General features: G+C 40.9%; 3 protein-coding genes across 5 annotated transcripts in view; all 3 read left to right on the top strand.

Moving 5' to 3' along the window:
• LOC138044144 (uncharacterized) overlaps window positions 1-4,032 on the top strand; it is an 8,935-nt gene extending 4,903 nt beyond the window's left edge. The window contains exon 2 of the mRNA XM_068890815.1: window positions 3,471-4,032. Coding sequence (XP_068746916.1) covers window positions 3,478-4,032 — 555 coding nt within the window. The 5' untranslated portion in view covers window positions 3,471-3,477. The remainder of the gene's footprint in view (window positions 1-3,470) is intronic.
• Window positions 4,033-4,056: 24 nt separating this feature from the next.
• On the top strand, window positions 4,057-8,279 carry LOC138044143 (uncharacterized). 3 transcript variants are annotated; one of them, XM_068890813.1, is made up of 3 exons: window positions 4,057-4,714; window positions 5,104-6,303; window positions 6,690-8,279. In XM_068890813.1, exons 1-3 carry the CDS (start codon window positions 4,057-4,059, stop codon window positions 8,048-8,050), a joined length of 3,219 nt encoding a protein of 1,072 aa, XP_068746914.1. In that variant the 3' UTR covers window positions 8,051-8,279. The 3 variants fall into 3 exon arrangements, with proteins under 3 accessions (XP_068746914.1, XP_068746913.1, XP_068746912.1); XM_068890812.1 differs by having other exon boundaries at window positions 5,101-6,303; window positions 6,693-8,279; XM_068890811.1 differs by having other exon boundaries at window positions 5,101-6,303.
• Window positions 8,280-12,202: 3,923 nt separating this feature from the next.
• Window positions 12,203-15,000, top strand: part of LOC138044142 (uncharacterized) — a 3,904-nt gene continuing 1,106 nt past the window's right edge. The window contains exons 1-2 of the mRNA XM_068890810.1: window positions 12,203-12,282; window positions 14,470-15,000. The exon at window positions 14,470-15,000 is cut by the window's right edge and continues 1,106 nt beyond it. Coding sequence (XP_068746911.1) covers window positions 14,482-15,000 — 519 coding nt within the window. The 5' untranslated portion in view covers window positions 12,203-12,282; window positions 14,470-14,481. The remainder of the gene's footprint in view (window positions 12,283-14,469) is intronic.

The raw sequence follows: 15,000 nt of genomic DNA, 5'->3' as shown, positions 1-15,000 counted from the left end.
GGGAGTGAGTGAGATTGGAGTGGTAGCTGTTACTGATTTTAGAATCATCATTGAAGACGAAGAAACAAAAGTAAACACTAAATTGATAACTAAATTATAAGTAATAAGCCATTCTCAGTGTGTAAGCGAAGGTTTGAAAAGGTCGGAAAATCACTAGCTCTTATTGAAACAGTGCATCATACATTCCGGATTGTAGAGCATTATCTATAGTACGCTTATCGCGAATGGTAACTCAAGTTGTAGGGATAATAATTAGCCTCTCTACCATGAAAATATTGCTATATTTTTTCAATGGGTACCTTTCCCTTTTCTTAAGGACGGTGCCTACTATTGCTATTGCGCATACCTTTTGCGCATCTCAAGATACTCGGATTTCCTATGGGTGGTGCTTATTTAGACAGGGATATTTTTGCGCGGTTCAAAACCATGCGGAGAAAGCAGAACTTAGCAAGTGCTCTTTGTATCCAAAATGAAAACTGGGGGTAACCATGCACTTTTCAGAGATAATTTAAGCTTTAATTTGGAAAATCTTGAATGCCATACATTGCTTTGTATTTTAAAGCTTTTTACAAATATCTTTGACTAATTATCTTCGAAAAATGCGTGGTTGCCCCCAATTTTCATTTTGGATTTCAATAACACTTGTTAAGATCTGCTTTTCCCGCATATTCAGTAAACCGCGCAAAAATACCTATGACTGAATTAGTAGGCACCGTCCATGCGACATATCATTGCAAATTTGTGTGCCGATGAATCATGATAAAACTAATTCGTAGTTTCCGATATTTTTAACTAAAATATTCTTGAAAAATAATTTGTTTCAATTGGATGATTAGCTTTTTTTCTTGGTATTATTTGTTTTTATTTTTACATAAAATGATTAAGCACTTATTGGTATCTCTTCGACTTGCTTTATTAGCATGAATAAGGTCTACTAAGACAATTCCCGAATAGTTCTCTATGAAAATTCTTGTACCAATAATAAAATTTTCTGTAAAATAAGGTAACGTAAATTGCCAAGACCATTAACGTAAATTACCTTTAAACTTCTTTTAAGGATGCCCATTAAGATGATCTGAAACGACAAACAGCGTAAGGCTCGAAACACATCTTTAAACGAATCGAAGAAAATCATTAAACTTGTCCTGCAAATTAACATTTCTGCGAAAGGTAACGCAAATTTCAAGTATGTCATCAAGTTCAATCTTGAGCCATCTAAACATTGTTTAAGGCTTGCTGGAACCTTTCTTCTATTCGGCTACATCGTTGCATTAGACAGCTGATACGTTTTGCGGGTGGCTTAGTTTTCTTTGATTGAATTACAAATAACGCCTTGCGTAATTTCCGTAACCGTAAATGAAATAATAAAGTCTTGATGTTGTTTCGAAAAGAGAATGGATTTGGAGTAAGTTATCATTGTCAGTAAACTGCACAATAAAACCTCTCGATCGAATGCTACCTGCAGGCTGCTTTGACTCTCAACGCTGAGGAGTTGGAGTAAAATTAGTGGTAACGTAATTCATTTCAGAAAAAGTATAAAAAGGATCACCTTGCCTGATGATGAATAGACTTTTAGCCGCTATTTTCATATATTGGTCTGATATAAAAAATAATTTAAATAATCGACTTTAGAAAAACATGTTAATCACTGTAAAAAAAACAGAACTCTGTTTTTTTTTATTACATTCTGAGTTTCTGGTAACATAAAATTACCGTTACTATGAGAGTTATAAGTTTGTACCTCAGATAAAAAAGAAATAGGCACGCAATGCGTACATGTGGTAGTGCAGTAACGTACACAGCGCTTTATTCCATAATTGTCAATTGAGCTGCGTTTTGTTTTCTAGGAGATTCAAGGTTTGTCTTTGAGTAATATGTAGCTCTAATTGTACACGGTATTGTTTTGGTACCGTAAATCACAGAAGTGCGATGGTAGATGTCTTAGGTGAATAGCCTGGCCCTGAGAATACGTGTGGTTACTAGTAAATTACTAAACTCAGAAAGATTGAAGAAAATAAAAGGGAATCGAGATACATTGGCTTCAAGGGTGACATGTTAATCATTTTCAAGTTCCCTTGCAACTTCTTTGCACCTCAATTTTAAGCGTTTCTGAGCTTTTGACTCCTTTCCAAGACAAATTTCAGTGAAGTTTAGCGCTGCCGAGCGCAGTTATTATCTGGATGGGCGTGTCAGAAACCTAGCACCGAAAATTCTATTTTAACGCTCAAAGATGCGAACTAAGCAAGGTACAGATTTTGTTAGACTGCTTTATCCAAAACAAATATTGATGAAAAAGTAAGTTAATGTTGATACACTGTTTTTAGGAAGAGCAAAAGTAAGTTTTCAGGAAGTGTCGATCAAGAATGAAGTATAATTTTTGTCATCAGCAACAACATTTGCGACAAGCAAACATCATAAATCTTCAACCGCGAATATACAACATTACCATCGGCGAAAAGGATTTTGGGAGATTTTTGCTACGTTCAATTTTTTTTATCTTTTAAGCGTTATACCGTTTGAAAGAAATGTGCGAATTCAGCATAAATATCAAAATCTCCTAACTCTTGAGGTTGACCACTGTTTCTGCAAAGTCAAAAATTTGCTCTCATAGAGGAGGTTATTTATCACTGCGTAATTCCATCGTTTCGGCAGAAGCAGCTGCTTTAGTATGCATCAGTGTCACAAATTCTTGCCGATTTTGGCTCTCGTTTTGTTGAAACTCAAGCACGCTTCCAACAGATATGTTCCATTTATGTTCGTGAGTTATGCACGCGCTGCGGGCCTATTGTCACTACGGACTTACACTCTTACACTCTTACAACCCGGTGACATAGTGTGTACTGCACTTACTCCCACAAAAGTTTCCGACATCTCAATAGCTCGCTACGAGTTTCAAGATTTAAGTTTAAGTGTTAACTTTGATGAAAAAATGAAAGTTGGCTAGTGCAACGGCGAAATGTAATAAAATTTGAATTTTTAGTTTCAATTTTGAGCTGTGCGACACATCATTTTTGCAAGTAGTCTTGATTACCACTTGATCGGTCACATATATATTTTAACACAACAGACAATTGGAACTTTTTAATTTAGTATCATTAATTAAATGAAAGCTTAAAAAGATACCACAGAAGAACAGGTTCGTTGTCTATTAGCTTTATAATGCATATTTTTAAGTATGCGACACCAATTGCACCCAGCCTTTACTGGGAGAACCATTATAGCTGAAATAGGGGAAACATGATAATATTGAAACCACCAGAACGAAAGCGGTTTGCAAAATGTATAAGTACAGGCTTGGTTGATTTTGCACTACCTCTCCCAGTTTTCACCCCTCGTCCCAGATCTTCCGACTTCCACCCGTCCGAAATGCAAATTACCGCCGCGAGCAGACTACCTCTCTCAAGTATTGGCTAAAGATAACCTTGGCTTGCTAGCGATAAACTGAATAACATTATTTATATTTTTTGTAGATTTAAGATGAAGCCGTCAGCAGCGATTGTCTTTCTATCTCTTATGGTGCAGACTGGATGGGCGGCACAGTGTAACGTCAATGTTGGCCCTCCTGGGATTACAGCTTGCGTAAATATACCAGGATATATCCGCAAGCAATGGGCAACATGTCTAACTAATACTTACATCCAGCAAAAAAGTGGCCACAAGCACAGGTGTACTCTCACTTATGTAAAGTATTGCTGGTACCAGTGCATGGTCGAAGTGCATAGCCAGAACTATGGCTCCGTTACCCGTGATTGTTCCTGCAATGAAACTTCCAATCAACGTCCTAGCCCCTCTTTGATCCTGCCATCATTTTGCTACAGTCCGTCGGGAAATTCATGTGCCTGGTACCACGACTGTTTGGAAAAGAAATACTCTTGCGAAGATTTGACCAATGCTTACGCCATCAGATACGCTGAAAAGTTTTGCAGTTTGTACAACGAGACTTCTCCCTTGCTTAGTCAAAAGGGAAGACAATGGATGGATAGTGTTCGCAAGTGCCTACTAGTTTCCTTAGTAACTTTGCTTCGCCCTTGAGTGAGCAACCTAACTTGTCAGGAAATGCGAAGAAACGCATTTGACACTCATGTACCGTGCTATCTAAATCCTGACAGGAACACCTCATCCATCTGTGATCTTGACTGTTCAGATTTTATAAAAATCTTCCTGACTATCAAGGGATCTTTTCCAAAGTTAGACACCGCCTGGGAATCAATGAAAGGCATGTGGAACATCGAAAACCGCTGCAGTAAATTTAGTCGAATTTCCAAGTGTCTTCGGAAAGGCAAAGGGTCACTGATCAATCACGGTATCAAAATATACAGAATAACCATCACAAGAGTTAATCAATCCGCTGTGGAACCAAAAGGACAAACAGTGCCGCTTTCGGATGCAGAGGAACGTAGCCGGTTTGCAGATTCACTTGGCGCAGCCATTGCAAGGAGCTTGAAGTGGAACGCGGACGTGATGGACTGGCTTGCCTATCCCGACGAGAACAGCGTTACAAACATTTTCATCGTCTTAGCCGACAAAAAATCTCTAGCTTTGACCAACGACTCCGCCACTTCTATTGATTTCAATCACATTGCTGCCCAGTTTTCTACAGCCATTGAAGAAGGAAAACTGCCGTCGGAGATGGATGGATATCATGTCAGGGTGCGGATCTTGTCATCTTGCTCTGATAAATCCTGTAGTGATTCGCAGACACTCGCGGAATCAAGTAAGGTTCCTAAATGGTACCAAATCAAGAATGATATAAATGATAGGAATGATAATGATAGCAATGATAGGCATGAAAGGAATTATAGGAATGTGGCTGCTTCGACTACCCCTAATACCGGCTTCATTGTTTTCCTGGCTATGTTTCTGAACAAATGCTTTTGACTTTAGACAACCGGCAAACATGATGCTCTTTATTGCCAAAGTTGCACATTAGCTGTAAAACGGCTCGTAGATTACCACGGTTAGGCCTAAAGTCTAGAAAAAAAACAAACTGAATAACCGTTTGACCTTAAAAGGGTTATAAATATCTTGTAATAATAACGTTTTTCCATTGGCAATCACAGTGAAAATTTAGTTAACGATTTATGTTTTTGTTAACCTCAGCAGTTGTGCAGACTGGATGGGCGGCACAGTGTAATGTCAATGTTGGCCCTCCTGGGATTACAGGTTGCATTAAATTACCAGGATATTTCCGCAAGCAATGGGCAACATGTCTAACTAATACTTACATCCAGCAAAAAAGTGGCCACAAGCACAGGTGTACTCTCACTTATGTAAAGTATTGCTGGTACCAGTGCATGGTCGAAGTGCATAGCCAGAACTATGGCTCCGTTACCCGTGATTGTTCCTGCAATGAACCTTCCAATCAACGTCCTAGCCCCTCTTTGATCCTGCCATCATTTTGCTACAGTCCGTCGGGAAATTCATGTGCCTGGTACCACGACTGTTTGGAAAAGAAATACTCTTGCGAAGATTTGACCAATGCTTACGCCATCAGATACGCTGAAAAGTTTTGCAGTTTGTACAACGAGACTTCTTCCTTGCTTAGTCAAAAGGGAAGACAATGGATGGATAGTGTTCGCAAGTGCCTACTAGTTTCCTTAGTACCTTTGCTTCGCCCTTGGGTGAGCAACCTAACTTGTCAGGAAATGCGAAGAAACGCATTTGACACTCATGTACCGTGCTATCTAAATCCTGACAGGAACACCTTATCCATCTGTGATCTTGACTGTTCAGATTTTATAAAAATCTTCCTGACTATCAAAGGATCTTTTCCAAAGTTAGACACCGCCTGGGAATCAATGAAAGGCATGTGGAACATCGAAAACCGCTGCAGTAAATTTAGTCGAATTTTCAAGTGTCTCCGGAAAGGCAAAGGGTCACTGATCAATCACGGTATCAAAATATACAGAATAACCATCACAAGAGTTAATCAATCCGCTGTGGAACCAAAAGGACAAACAGTGCCGCTTTCGGATGCAGAGGAACGTAGCCGGTTTGCAGATTCACTTGGCGCAGCCATTGCAAGGAGCTTGAAGTGGAACGCGGACGTGATGGACTGGCTTGCCTATCCCGACGAGAACAGCGTTACAAACATTTTCATCGTCTTAGCCGACAAAAAATCTCTAGCTTTGACCAACGACTCCGCCACTTCTATTGATTTCAATCACATTGCTGCCCAGTTTTCTACAGCCATTGAAGAAGGAAAACTGCCGTCGGAGATGGATGGATATCATGTCAGGGTGCGGATCTTGTCATCTTGCTCTGATAAATCCTGCAGTGATTCGCAGACACTCGCGGAATCAAGTAAGGTTCCTAAATGGTACCAAATCAAGAATGATATAAATGATAGGAATGATAATGATAGCAATGATAGGCATGAAAGGAATTATAGGAATGTGGCTGCTTCGACTACCCCTAATACCGGCTTCATTGTTGTCCTGGCTATGTTTCTGAACAAATGCTTTTGATTTTAGACAACCGGCAAACATGATGGTCTTTATTGCCAAAGTTGCACATTAGCTGTAAAACGGCTCGTAGATTACCACGGTTAGGCCTAAAGTCTAGAAAAAAAACAAACTGAATAACCGTTTGACCTTAAAAGGGTTATAAATATCTTATAATAATAACGTTTTTCCATTGGCAATCACAGTGAAAATTTAGTTAACGATTTATGTTTTTGTTAACCTCAGCAGTTGTGCAGACTGGATGGGCGGCACAGTGTAATGTCAATGTTGGCCCTCCTGGGATTACAGGTTGCATTAAATTACCAGGATATTTCCGCAAGCAATGGGCAACATGTCTAACTAATACTTACATCCAGCAAAAAAGTGGCCACAAGCACGACTGTGGTCTCACTTATGTAAAGTATTGCTGGTACCAGTGCATGGTCGAAGTGCATAGCCGGAACTATGGCTTCGTTACCAATGATTGTTCCTGCAGTGAAACTTCCAATCTACGTCCTAGCCCCTCTTTGATCATGCCATCATTTTGCTACAGTCCGTCGGGAAATTCATGTGCCTGGTACCACGACTGTTTGGAAAAGAAATACTCTTGCGAAGATTTGACCAATGCTTACGCCATCAGATACGCTGAAAGGTTTTGCAGTTTGTACAACGAGACTTCTCCCTTGCTTAGTCAAAAGGGAAGACAATGGATGGATAGTGTTCGCAAGTGCCTACTAGTTTCCTTAGTACCTTTGCTTCGCCCTTGGGTGAGCAACCCAACTTGTCAGGAAATACGAAGAAACGCATTTGACACTCATGCACCGTGCTATCTGAATCCTGACAGGAACATCTCATCCATCTGTGATCTTGACTGTTCAGATTTTATAAAAATCTTCCTGACTATCAAGGGATCTTTTCCAAAGTTAGACACCGCCTGGGAATCAATGAAAGGCATGTGGAACATCGAAAACCGTTGCAGTAATTTTAGTCGAATTTCCAAGTGTCTCCGGGAAGGCGAAGGGTCACTGATCAATCACGGTATCAAAATATACAGAATAACCATCACAAGAGTTAAACAGTCCGCTGTGGAACCAAAAAGACGAACAGTGCCGCTTTTGGATGAAGAGGAATGTAGCCGGTTTGCAGATTCACTTGGCGCAGCCATTGCAAGAAGCTTGAAGTGGAACGCAGACGTGATGGACTGGCTTGCCTATCCCGACGAGAACAGCGTTACAAACATTTTCATCGTCTTAGCCGACAAAAAATCTCTAGCTTTGACCAACGACTCCGCCACTTCTATTGATTTCAATCACATTGCTGCCCAGTTTTCTACAGCCATTGAAGAAGGAAAACTGCCGTCGGAGATGGATGGATATCATGTCTGGGTGCGGATCTTGTCATCTTGCTCTGATAAATCCTGCAGTGATTCGCAGACACTCGCGGAATCAAGTAAGGTTCCTAAATGGTACCAAATCAAGAATGATATAAATGATAGCAATGATAGGAATGACAGGAATTATAGGAATTATAGGAATGTGGCTGCTTCGACTACCCCTAAAATCGGCTTCATTGTTGTCCTGGCTATGTTTCTGAACAAATGCTTTTGATCTTAGACAACCGGCGAACATGAGATTCTTTAATGACAAGGTTGTACATTAGCTGTAAAACGGCTCGTAGATTACCACGGTTAGGCCTAAAGTCTAAAAAAAAACAAACTGAATAAACGTTTGATGTTAAAAGGGTTATAAATATCTTATAAGAATAACGTTTTTCCATTGGCAATCACAGTGAAAATTCAGTTAACGATTAAAGTTTGTTAATCTCAGAAATAGAAAATATTGACGTACCAACGTACATCCCGCAACTGAGACCTTATTGGGACCATTATACATCCACTGAAGAGAAAATGAGGGAGAGAGAGAAGGAGTGTATGAGCTTTGGCCGGGATATGTGAATTTTGCAATAGTTATTTTTAGATCGGAAGTCTGTTTCCCGAGACGTCCGTTAGTATTAAGCATGACTTCACACGAACTTATCTGACATTGTGTAATTTCGACTGTTGGATATTCAGTATGGATTTCGGGGTCGTATTCTCCATCCATGCAACCAGCCATTAGACAATTCCAATCTTCCACTTCGGGGTTTGGGGCAAGATATACCAATTTCGTTGCTTCTGAAACTCGTTTTCGTCAACAAAGTGTAATTTCACTTGGGACGCCATTTTGATTTTTTTTGGCTTTGTGGAAGTCTCGTGGAACAAACTTCCGTTTTCTTCACATCTAGAAATAACTGAACGGGAAATGAATATTCTCCGGAAAGAACAATAGGGGTCACCGAGCATTCAAGAGAGTAAAATCGCTGCGAAGTTCTCAAAGCGATGGTATATTCACACTTTCACGTCATTGCATGACATTTCCGAGAAGACCTGGGTCCACATATCCCAAGGGCTGGCCGACTCCCTCTCAGTCTCCCTAATTTTCCCTTCATCCACTGTAATGTAACTTGTAGCAATATTTCGTTATTTGAATTCAAACTAGAAGGGGCTAGGTGGTGATGAAATAGTCTTCCCCTGGCAGGCTCAACCTTCATGTTTTCTTTTCCGCTCTATCCAACCTCGTTCCCAGGGCTTTTCACCGCCGAGAGCATAGGCAAAAGCCCTGGGAACGAGGTTAACTTCTACTCTCCCTTTCGCTCCTGGATCGCTCTTTCCCACTGAACATGCTTTCCAAGGGCGGCTTATGACATTGCCACAATGTTACACATTAATTAAAGCATGGATTAATTTTAAGGGCTACTAGCATTGTGCAATTGAGTCTTTTCCTGAGAGAAATGATGCGTTGAATTCGGTCCTCGCTAAGAAATTGTAACTGAATTTATTAGTCATAATTCATAATAGCTGGCAATAAAATTTGAAAATGCGTGTCTTGAGTTGAGTTGGCAGGCACAGTTCGCTTGAGTATCATTACACACTCTGTACATAACCTTCATGTCTACGATCTTTAGTCGGGAACGGCGAAATTTTGCAAAGAGCAAAGGTAAAGTGTAAGTCAAATGAATTAAAAAAGAACAAAAACAAAAAAAGACAACAAGAGAAACTTGCAAGAGGTAAAACAGCATATAGAGACGTTCATCAGAAATACTACAATGAGTGGCAAAGGTCTTGGGACACTTACCCTTTTAAGTTGGTTTTCAAGTGAAGTTATATGATCCTCGCAGGTATGAACGCAATTTTAGCAATTGAGTAGAAAAACCTGAAAAATTCAGGACTTCAACGGAGTTTGTTCCCTTGACGCTCTAACCAACTGAGCTATGAAGCCACTGACATTGGGAGCTGGTCATTTGTGGGTTAAAACTCTTCCCGCGATGAATGAATCAACGAATGAAATGATATGTGAAATGAATCATATTTTGAACTGCGGATATGAAATCAAGTGATCCTCGCAGTTATGAACGCAATTTTAGCAATCACCCAAGCGAATAATGAGAGAAATACATAAAAGATATTATGTATGAACTAGGAAATCGGAAAAAATTCCAGATGAGATTTGAACCCAGGACCCTCCGTGATCTAGTACGGATGCTCTAACCACTGAGCTAATGGAGACTGTGGTGAGCAAGGGAGAAATGTGGGAAAAGAGTAACGACTGCATCACGTAGTTCACATAGTTTAATTTTAACCATATATGACTCAACTACATCGCGCAGTCACATTAAGGCATATCAGAGTTGCAACCAACCAACCACCCAAGCGAGTCATGAGAGAAATACACGAAAGATGTTTTGCATTAACTGGGAACTGCGTGATGCCGCCGGCTTGCTCAGCTCAGAGTCTACAGTAGGTCAGTGGTTAGAACATCCGTACTAGATCACGGAGGGTCGTGGATTCAAATAACATCTTTCACGTATTTCTCTCATTACTTAATTGGGTGGTTGGTTGGTTGCTCTAGCCTGGAGCGCCCTGCATAGAATGAAGAGAATCTGGGTATTGGATATGAACCGCGGGCTCAAGGGACGCCTTTTCGTCTCTACATTTGAGGCATGAGCACTGTCCGTGCAATAAGAAAAAGCCCTTGACGGTGTATACACACTGATACTCAGAACTGGGAGGACCACATGAGAAATTCTAAGCTCTACAGCGACCTCCCAAGGTTGACTGACAAGATCAGTTAAAGGCGCACGGGCCTAACCAGACACTGTGTAAGACATCCGGAACTCGCAGCAAGTGATCATCTTATACTGTGGGAGCCAACGCACGGAGGGCGAAATCGTGGTCGAGGGCGAACAACTCTCATAGACACCGTCAAGAGATACACCGAGCTCAATAGTTGGTTGAAGATCCGGATGTGTGGCGCGAAGCGATACGAGCTTCCCGAGCGTCGGCTGACGTCCTCGATCTCGACCTCGACCGGATATGCCTTAATGTAACTGTGTGATGCAGTTAGCGTGGTGGTATCGCCGATATGCCTTAATACGACTGCGCGATGCAGTTAAGAGTCATATATGGTTAATATTAGACTATGTGACTGCGTGATGCAGTGGTAGTCTTTTCCCACATTTCACCCTTGCTCAACACAGTCTCCAGTAGCTCAGTGGTTAGAGCTGCCGCACTAGATCAGGGAGGGTCGTGGGTTTACATCCTTTCTGGGGCTCGGAATTATTATTATTAGCATCTTTTCCCAACATATCCGCAGTTCAATATATGATTTATTTCACATATCATTTCGTTCGTTACGTTAACTTTCTTACTTAGCTTGAATAATTGCCCCCCGGCCCCTTTCCCGAACGATTTTGCCAATAGTGAACAAGCATGTCTTAGTATATTTCAACATTAAAGGGGGAGGCGACTATTTTGAAGCCCCCAGTGGAATTTTGACAGTTATTCTTAGTTTATGACATCTGAGGGGTTTCCAGGCCCATCCTGGAAGCATGCTTCCCAACTACGTTTTCTGCTGATTGTAGCTAGCCATTCTCTAATATCTGAGCGTTTGTGTGAAACAGACAAGGGCATGTACAAGAAGAGAAACCAAATATTTTAAGCAAGAGCCGATACAACGTAGATTTCATTTTAGTGGTGTACGGTATTTCGACTGGCCAAACCAGCCTTCTTCAGGTACAGTGAGAGTTTACATTGGATTGCTTCTATGTACATATATCAGGAGCCCATCACCCGGAGCGTGCAACTTAACTATTTTCGTGCAACGGCGTTTTCACAAGTAAGGTTATTTTTAGATTGCATTTCCCGCTAATGAGACTCCCACAGGAGCCCGATGACCAATTACAAGAAATTAAGCTGACGTCATAGGGTCACTGAATCGTAACTGCCTTTGTTTTTTGACCTAATTCGCGGGAAGGGCTAGTCTAAAAATAAACTTACTTGTGAAAACGCCGTTTCACAGACGCTGTATGGAAGTTGCACGCTCCAGGATGGGCTCCTGCATATATATAGTAAATGGATGTTGACGTAATACTGGACAAAATGTGATAAAACATGGCAGTCACAACGAATTGATGATTGTCCACGGTTGCTTGCTTCAAAACACAAGAAGAGAAGTCACCGCGCAAACGGGCCGGTTTGTTTACAGGAAGCCCTATTCGTAAGACTTCATTGTTCGAGTATTCTGTGAACAAAAATCCGTTGCCTACGCGCAAGTCCAAACGGAGCTTGGTTTTCAACTGCTATATATGGGAAATGCTTGTATCGACAGATAGATTTCGTTACTTGTGACGTTTGCCTAGTATCATTGACGTCATAGGTCAAAGAAATATTTTGGCATTGCTTAATTAATCAATCGATCGGAGTGCAGAACTCCATTGTCTCTCTGCTGGAAAGACTCACTTGGTAAGTATAACTGAGAAGAAGCCAATCCGTTGAGTTTTAGATTACTATAATAGCATTGACTAAACACGTAGCTGGAACATTTACAGTGACGGGGATTAAAAGTATTGTTACGGGCGTTCATTAAAAAATATGTCACACCAGGTTCATGTTCGTTTTCTGCAAAATTTGGGAAACGCTCGTGAGTAACTTCAATCAAGCCAGGGTCACTTATTCGGTGCAAAGTCTTCAGAAACACAGGGTGGTTCTGGGAGGATTGTAGGTCTAATTTCTAACAACAAAACTAGTTTTAAAATCTTTACCACTATTATCTCTGGGGACGAAACCGACAGAGTCGATCGAAGGCGGATGGAATCATTGATTCGAAGTGAGAATTTGACAAATGCCTACAAATTTCTATAGCTTACGGCGATCTTAGATGACTATATTTTCCTATTTATTGCTGTGGATGGTTAGAGAGGTGGATTTTTGCAGAGAATATGGATCTTGCGTAAGATGGGGTGCTGAAGTAAACTCAGATGATTATTTCAATTTAATTTACAGGGGGAATTGAAAACAAAAGTTATAAATTCTGGCTATTAACTATTCTCGGTAAAGGTGTCACGATAAAAAATTATTAAGGCATGAAGACTGTAAAGTAACTTTACTTTGCAACTGCATTGAGATGGTGTATGATGTGCACGTGATGATTAAGTAACGCCCCCAATTCTTGTGTTGGAGTCCCCAAACATTGAAACGGCGGCCATGCAGGAGCTCGATCCAATCCTCCGGGAATTGAACTATATTGTCATGCAAATTTTTCTTCTGTTTTTGTTGAAAAACATCTGTTGCTCACGTGACAGAAACCCAAGGATAGAGGTGCTTGAAACGGCCTCGTTAGGGTTAGTGGCCTCAAGAGCCCCGCGTTTAGTTAGTCGTGCAAATTCTGAGGCCGCGTAACGAGACATAAATTTGCCAGGTCTTGCGTATCTTTTCCTACCGTCCGTTTGGCCGACCCAGGAAGGAGGAAGGGCGGGGGAGGGGGAGGGGGAGCTAGCAGCGAAGCCTGGAACCGAGTCTACATGATCGCATTGAAACAGGGAAAATTCCATAAAATAAACAGGTTGTTTCATTTGTAACATGCTTTTAACAGTTAAGAGGCATAACAATTAACCCTAACCTCAGACTTCAGGCGTTTTGTTCTCAGTATGTTTCCAAGGCTGAGAGACAGTCAAATAACAAATTGATTAAACAAATTAACCAAATTTTCTATAGTTTAACAGCAAAGTTACGTGCAATGCATTGATTTCTCATGACAAATCGCAGAAACATTAGGCAGAAAGTGCCTAGCATAGTAAATTTTGGTTGCTTGTTTACATTCTGGATTTCACATGTAACGTACTTAGTGTTCCTGTTGCCGAAATAGTCTAAGAACAATAATATAATTGCTGATAAATTAATAAGTAAGTTAAATACAAAAAATAACTAATACTTAAACTGAATCAACATGAACATTGGTGAGTGGGCTAAGTTGGCTTTGAAACTATTTATAAAGGATCATGAGGTAGATAATTGCAGGTCATAGTAAGTAGTCCACGGACTATCAGTCTTTCCTTCACCTCGGTAATCTGTCCTTAGGTATGCTATCACTGTATAGCTTCTCCAACCCAAAGTGGATATTGAGTAAAATTTGATCCCCAAAACATAAAACGCCCCCTCAATCAAACGAATCCCAGTTATATGAGGTCGATATCAATGGGTCGGCCTAAGTTGTCAGTTGTCGTTTTTGGCTTTACGCTCATGCACTTCTGAAAACAGGGAAACAACGGGGTGCAAATGAACGTCGATGGAAAAACTGGGGAGCGGGGGAGAAGAGATTAATGACTAGAGATACCGCATCAGTAGACAAAGTAAAGTGCTGCCACGTGTTGAAAATTTATTTAATTGGATGACAACCGATAAAATTTGGGTCTACGTCTCCTTTATCTTACGTGTGTTGAAGGTGAGGGCAGGATAGCTGCCAAGATGATAACTTGATTGGTATTACTTAAGGTGCCAGAACTTAAAAAGCTCCACTGTTCTAATTCTCGTGGTACCTTTCCAGAAGAAAGGCCCGGTATATATGGCATAAAAGTTTTAGTTTTGATGTTAGTTTTGATGTGTTCGAGTTAGAAATGTTTTAATTTTAACTAGTAAAATTGTTTGTTTCAGACGAGTTCTGAGATGTTGTCGTTATTTTTACAACTGTTATTTGTGCAACATGGCTTTGCCGCCCAATGCAACAAAGATTCTGGCCCCTCGGGAGAGACCAGTTGTGTTCAGATACCAGAATACGAAAACCAGTTCCAGTGGACAACATGCCTCACAAATGCTTACATCCAACAAAAAAGTAATCACAAACACGAATGCCATGACCGCTCCAACACCTTTTGCTGGCATCAATGTATGCTCGAGCTTCACAACAAGGACAATGGCTCAGTGACCGATGACTGTTCCTGTAATCCCAGCTTATTCACCGATCAAACACAGGCATCTCTCCCTGCAGGATGCTACAGTCCATCTGGTAACTCTTGTGACTGGTACCGCAATTGCTTGGAAAAGACGTATCCGTGTGAAGATACCAGCAATGCATACGCTCTAAGGTATGCTGAGAAGTTCTGCAGACTGTATGGTGATCGATATTCCCTGTTCAGCGTGGACGGACAAAAATGGGTGGACGGGGTTCGCAAATGCCTTCAGGTA

Source organism: Montipora capricornis, chromosome 3 (assembly GCF_036669925.1).
Source record: "Montipora capricornis isolate CH-2021 chromosome 3, ASM3666992v2, whole genome shotgun sequence".
NCBI lineage: Eukaryota > Metazoa > Cnidaria > Anthozoa > Scleractinia > Acroporidae > Montipora > Montipora capricornis.
The sequence above is the reverse complement of the archived record's forward strand: the minus strand, read 5'-3'. Positions and strand labels throughout refer to the sequence as shown.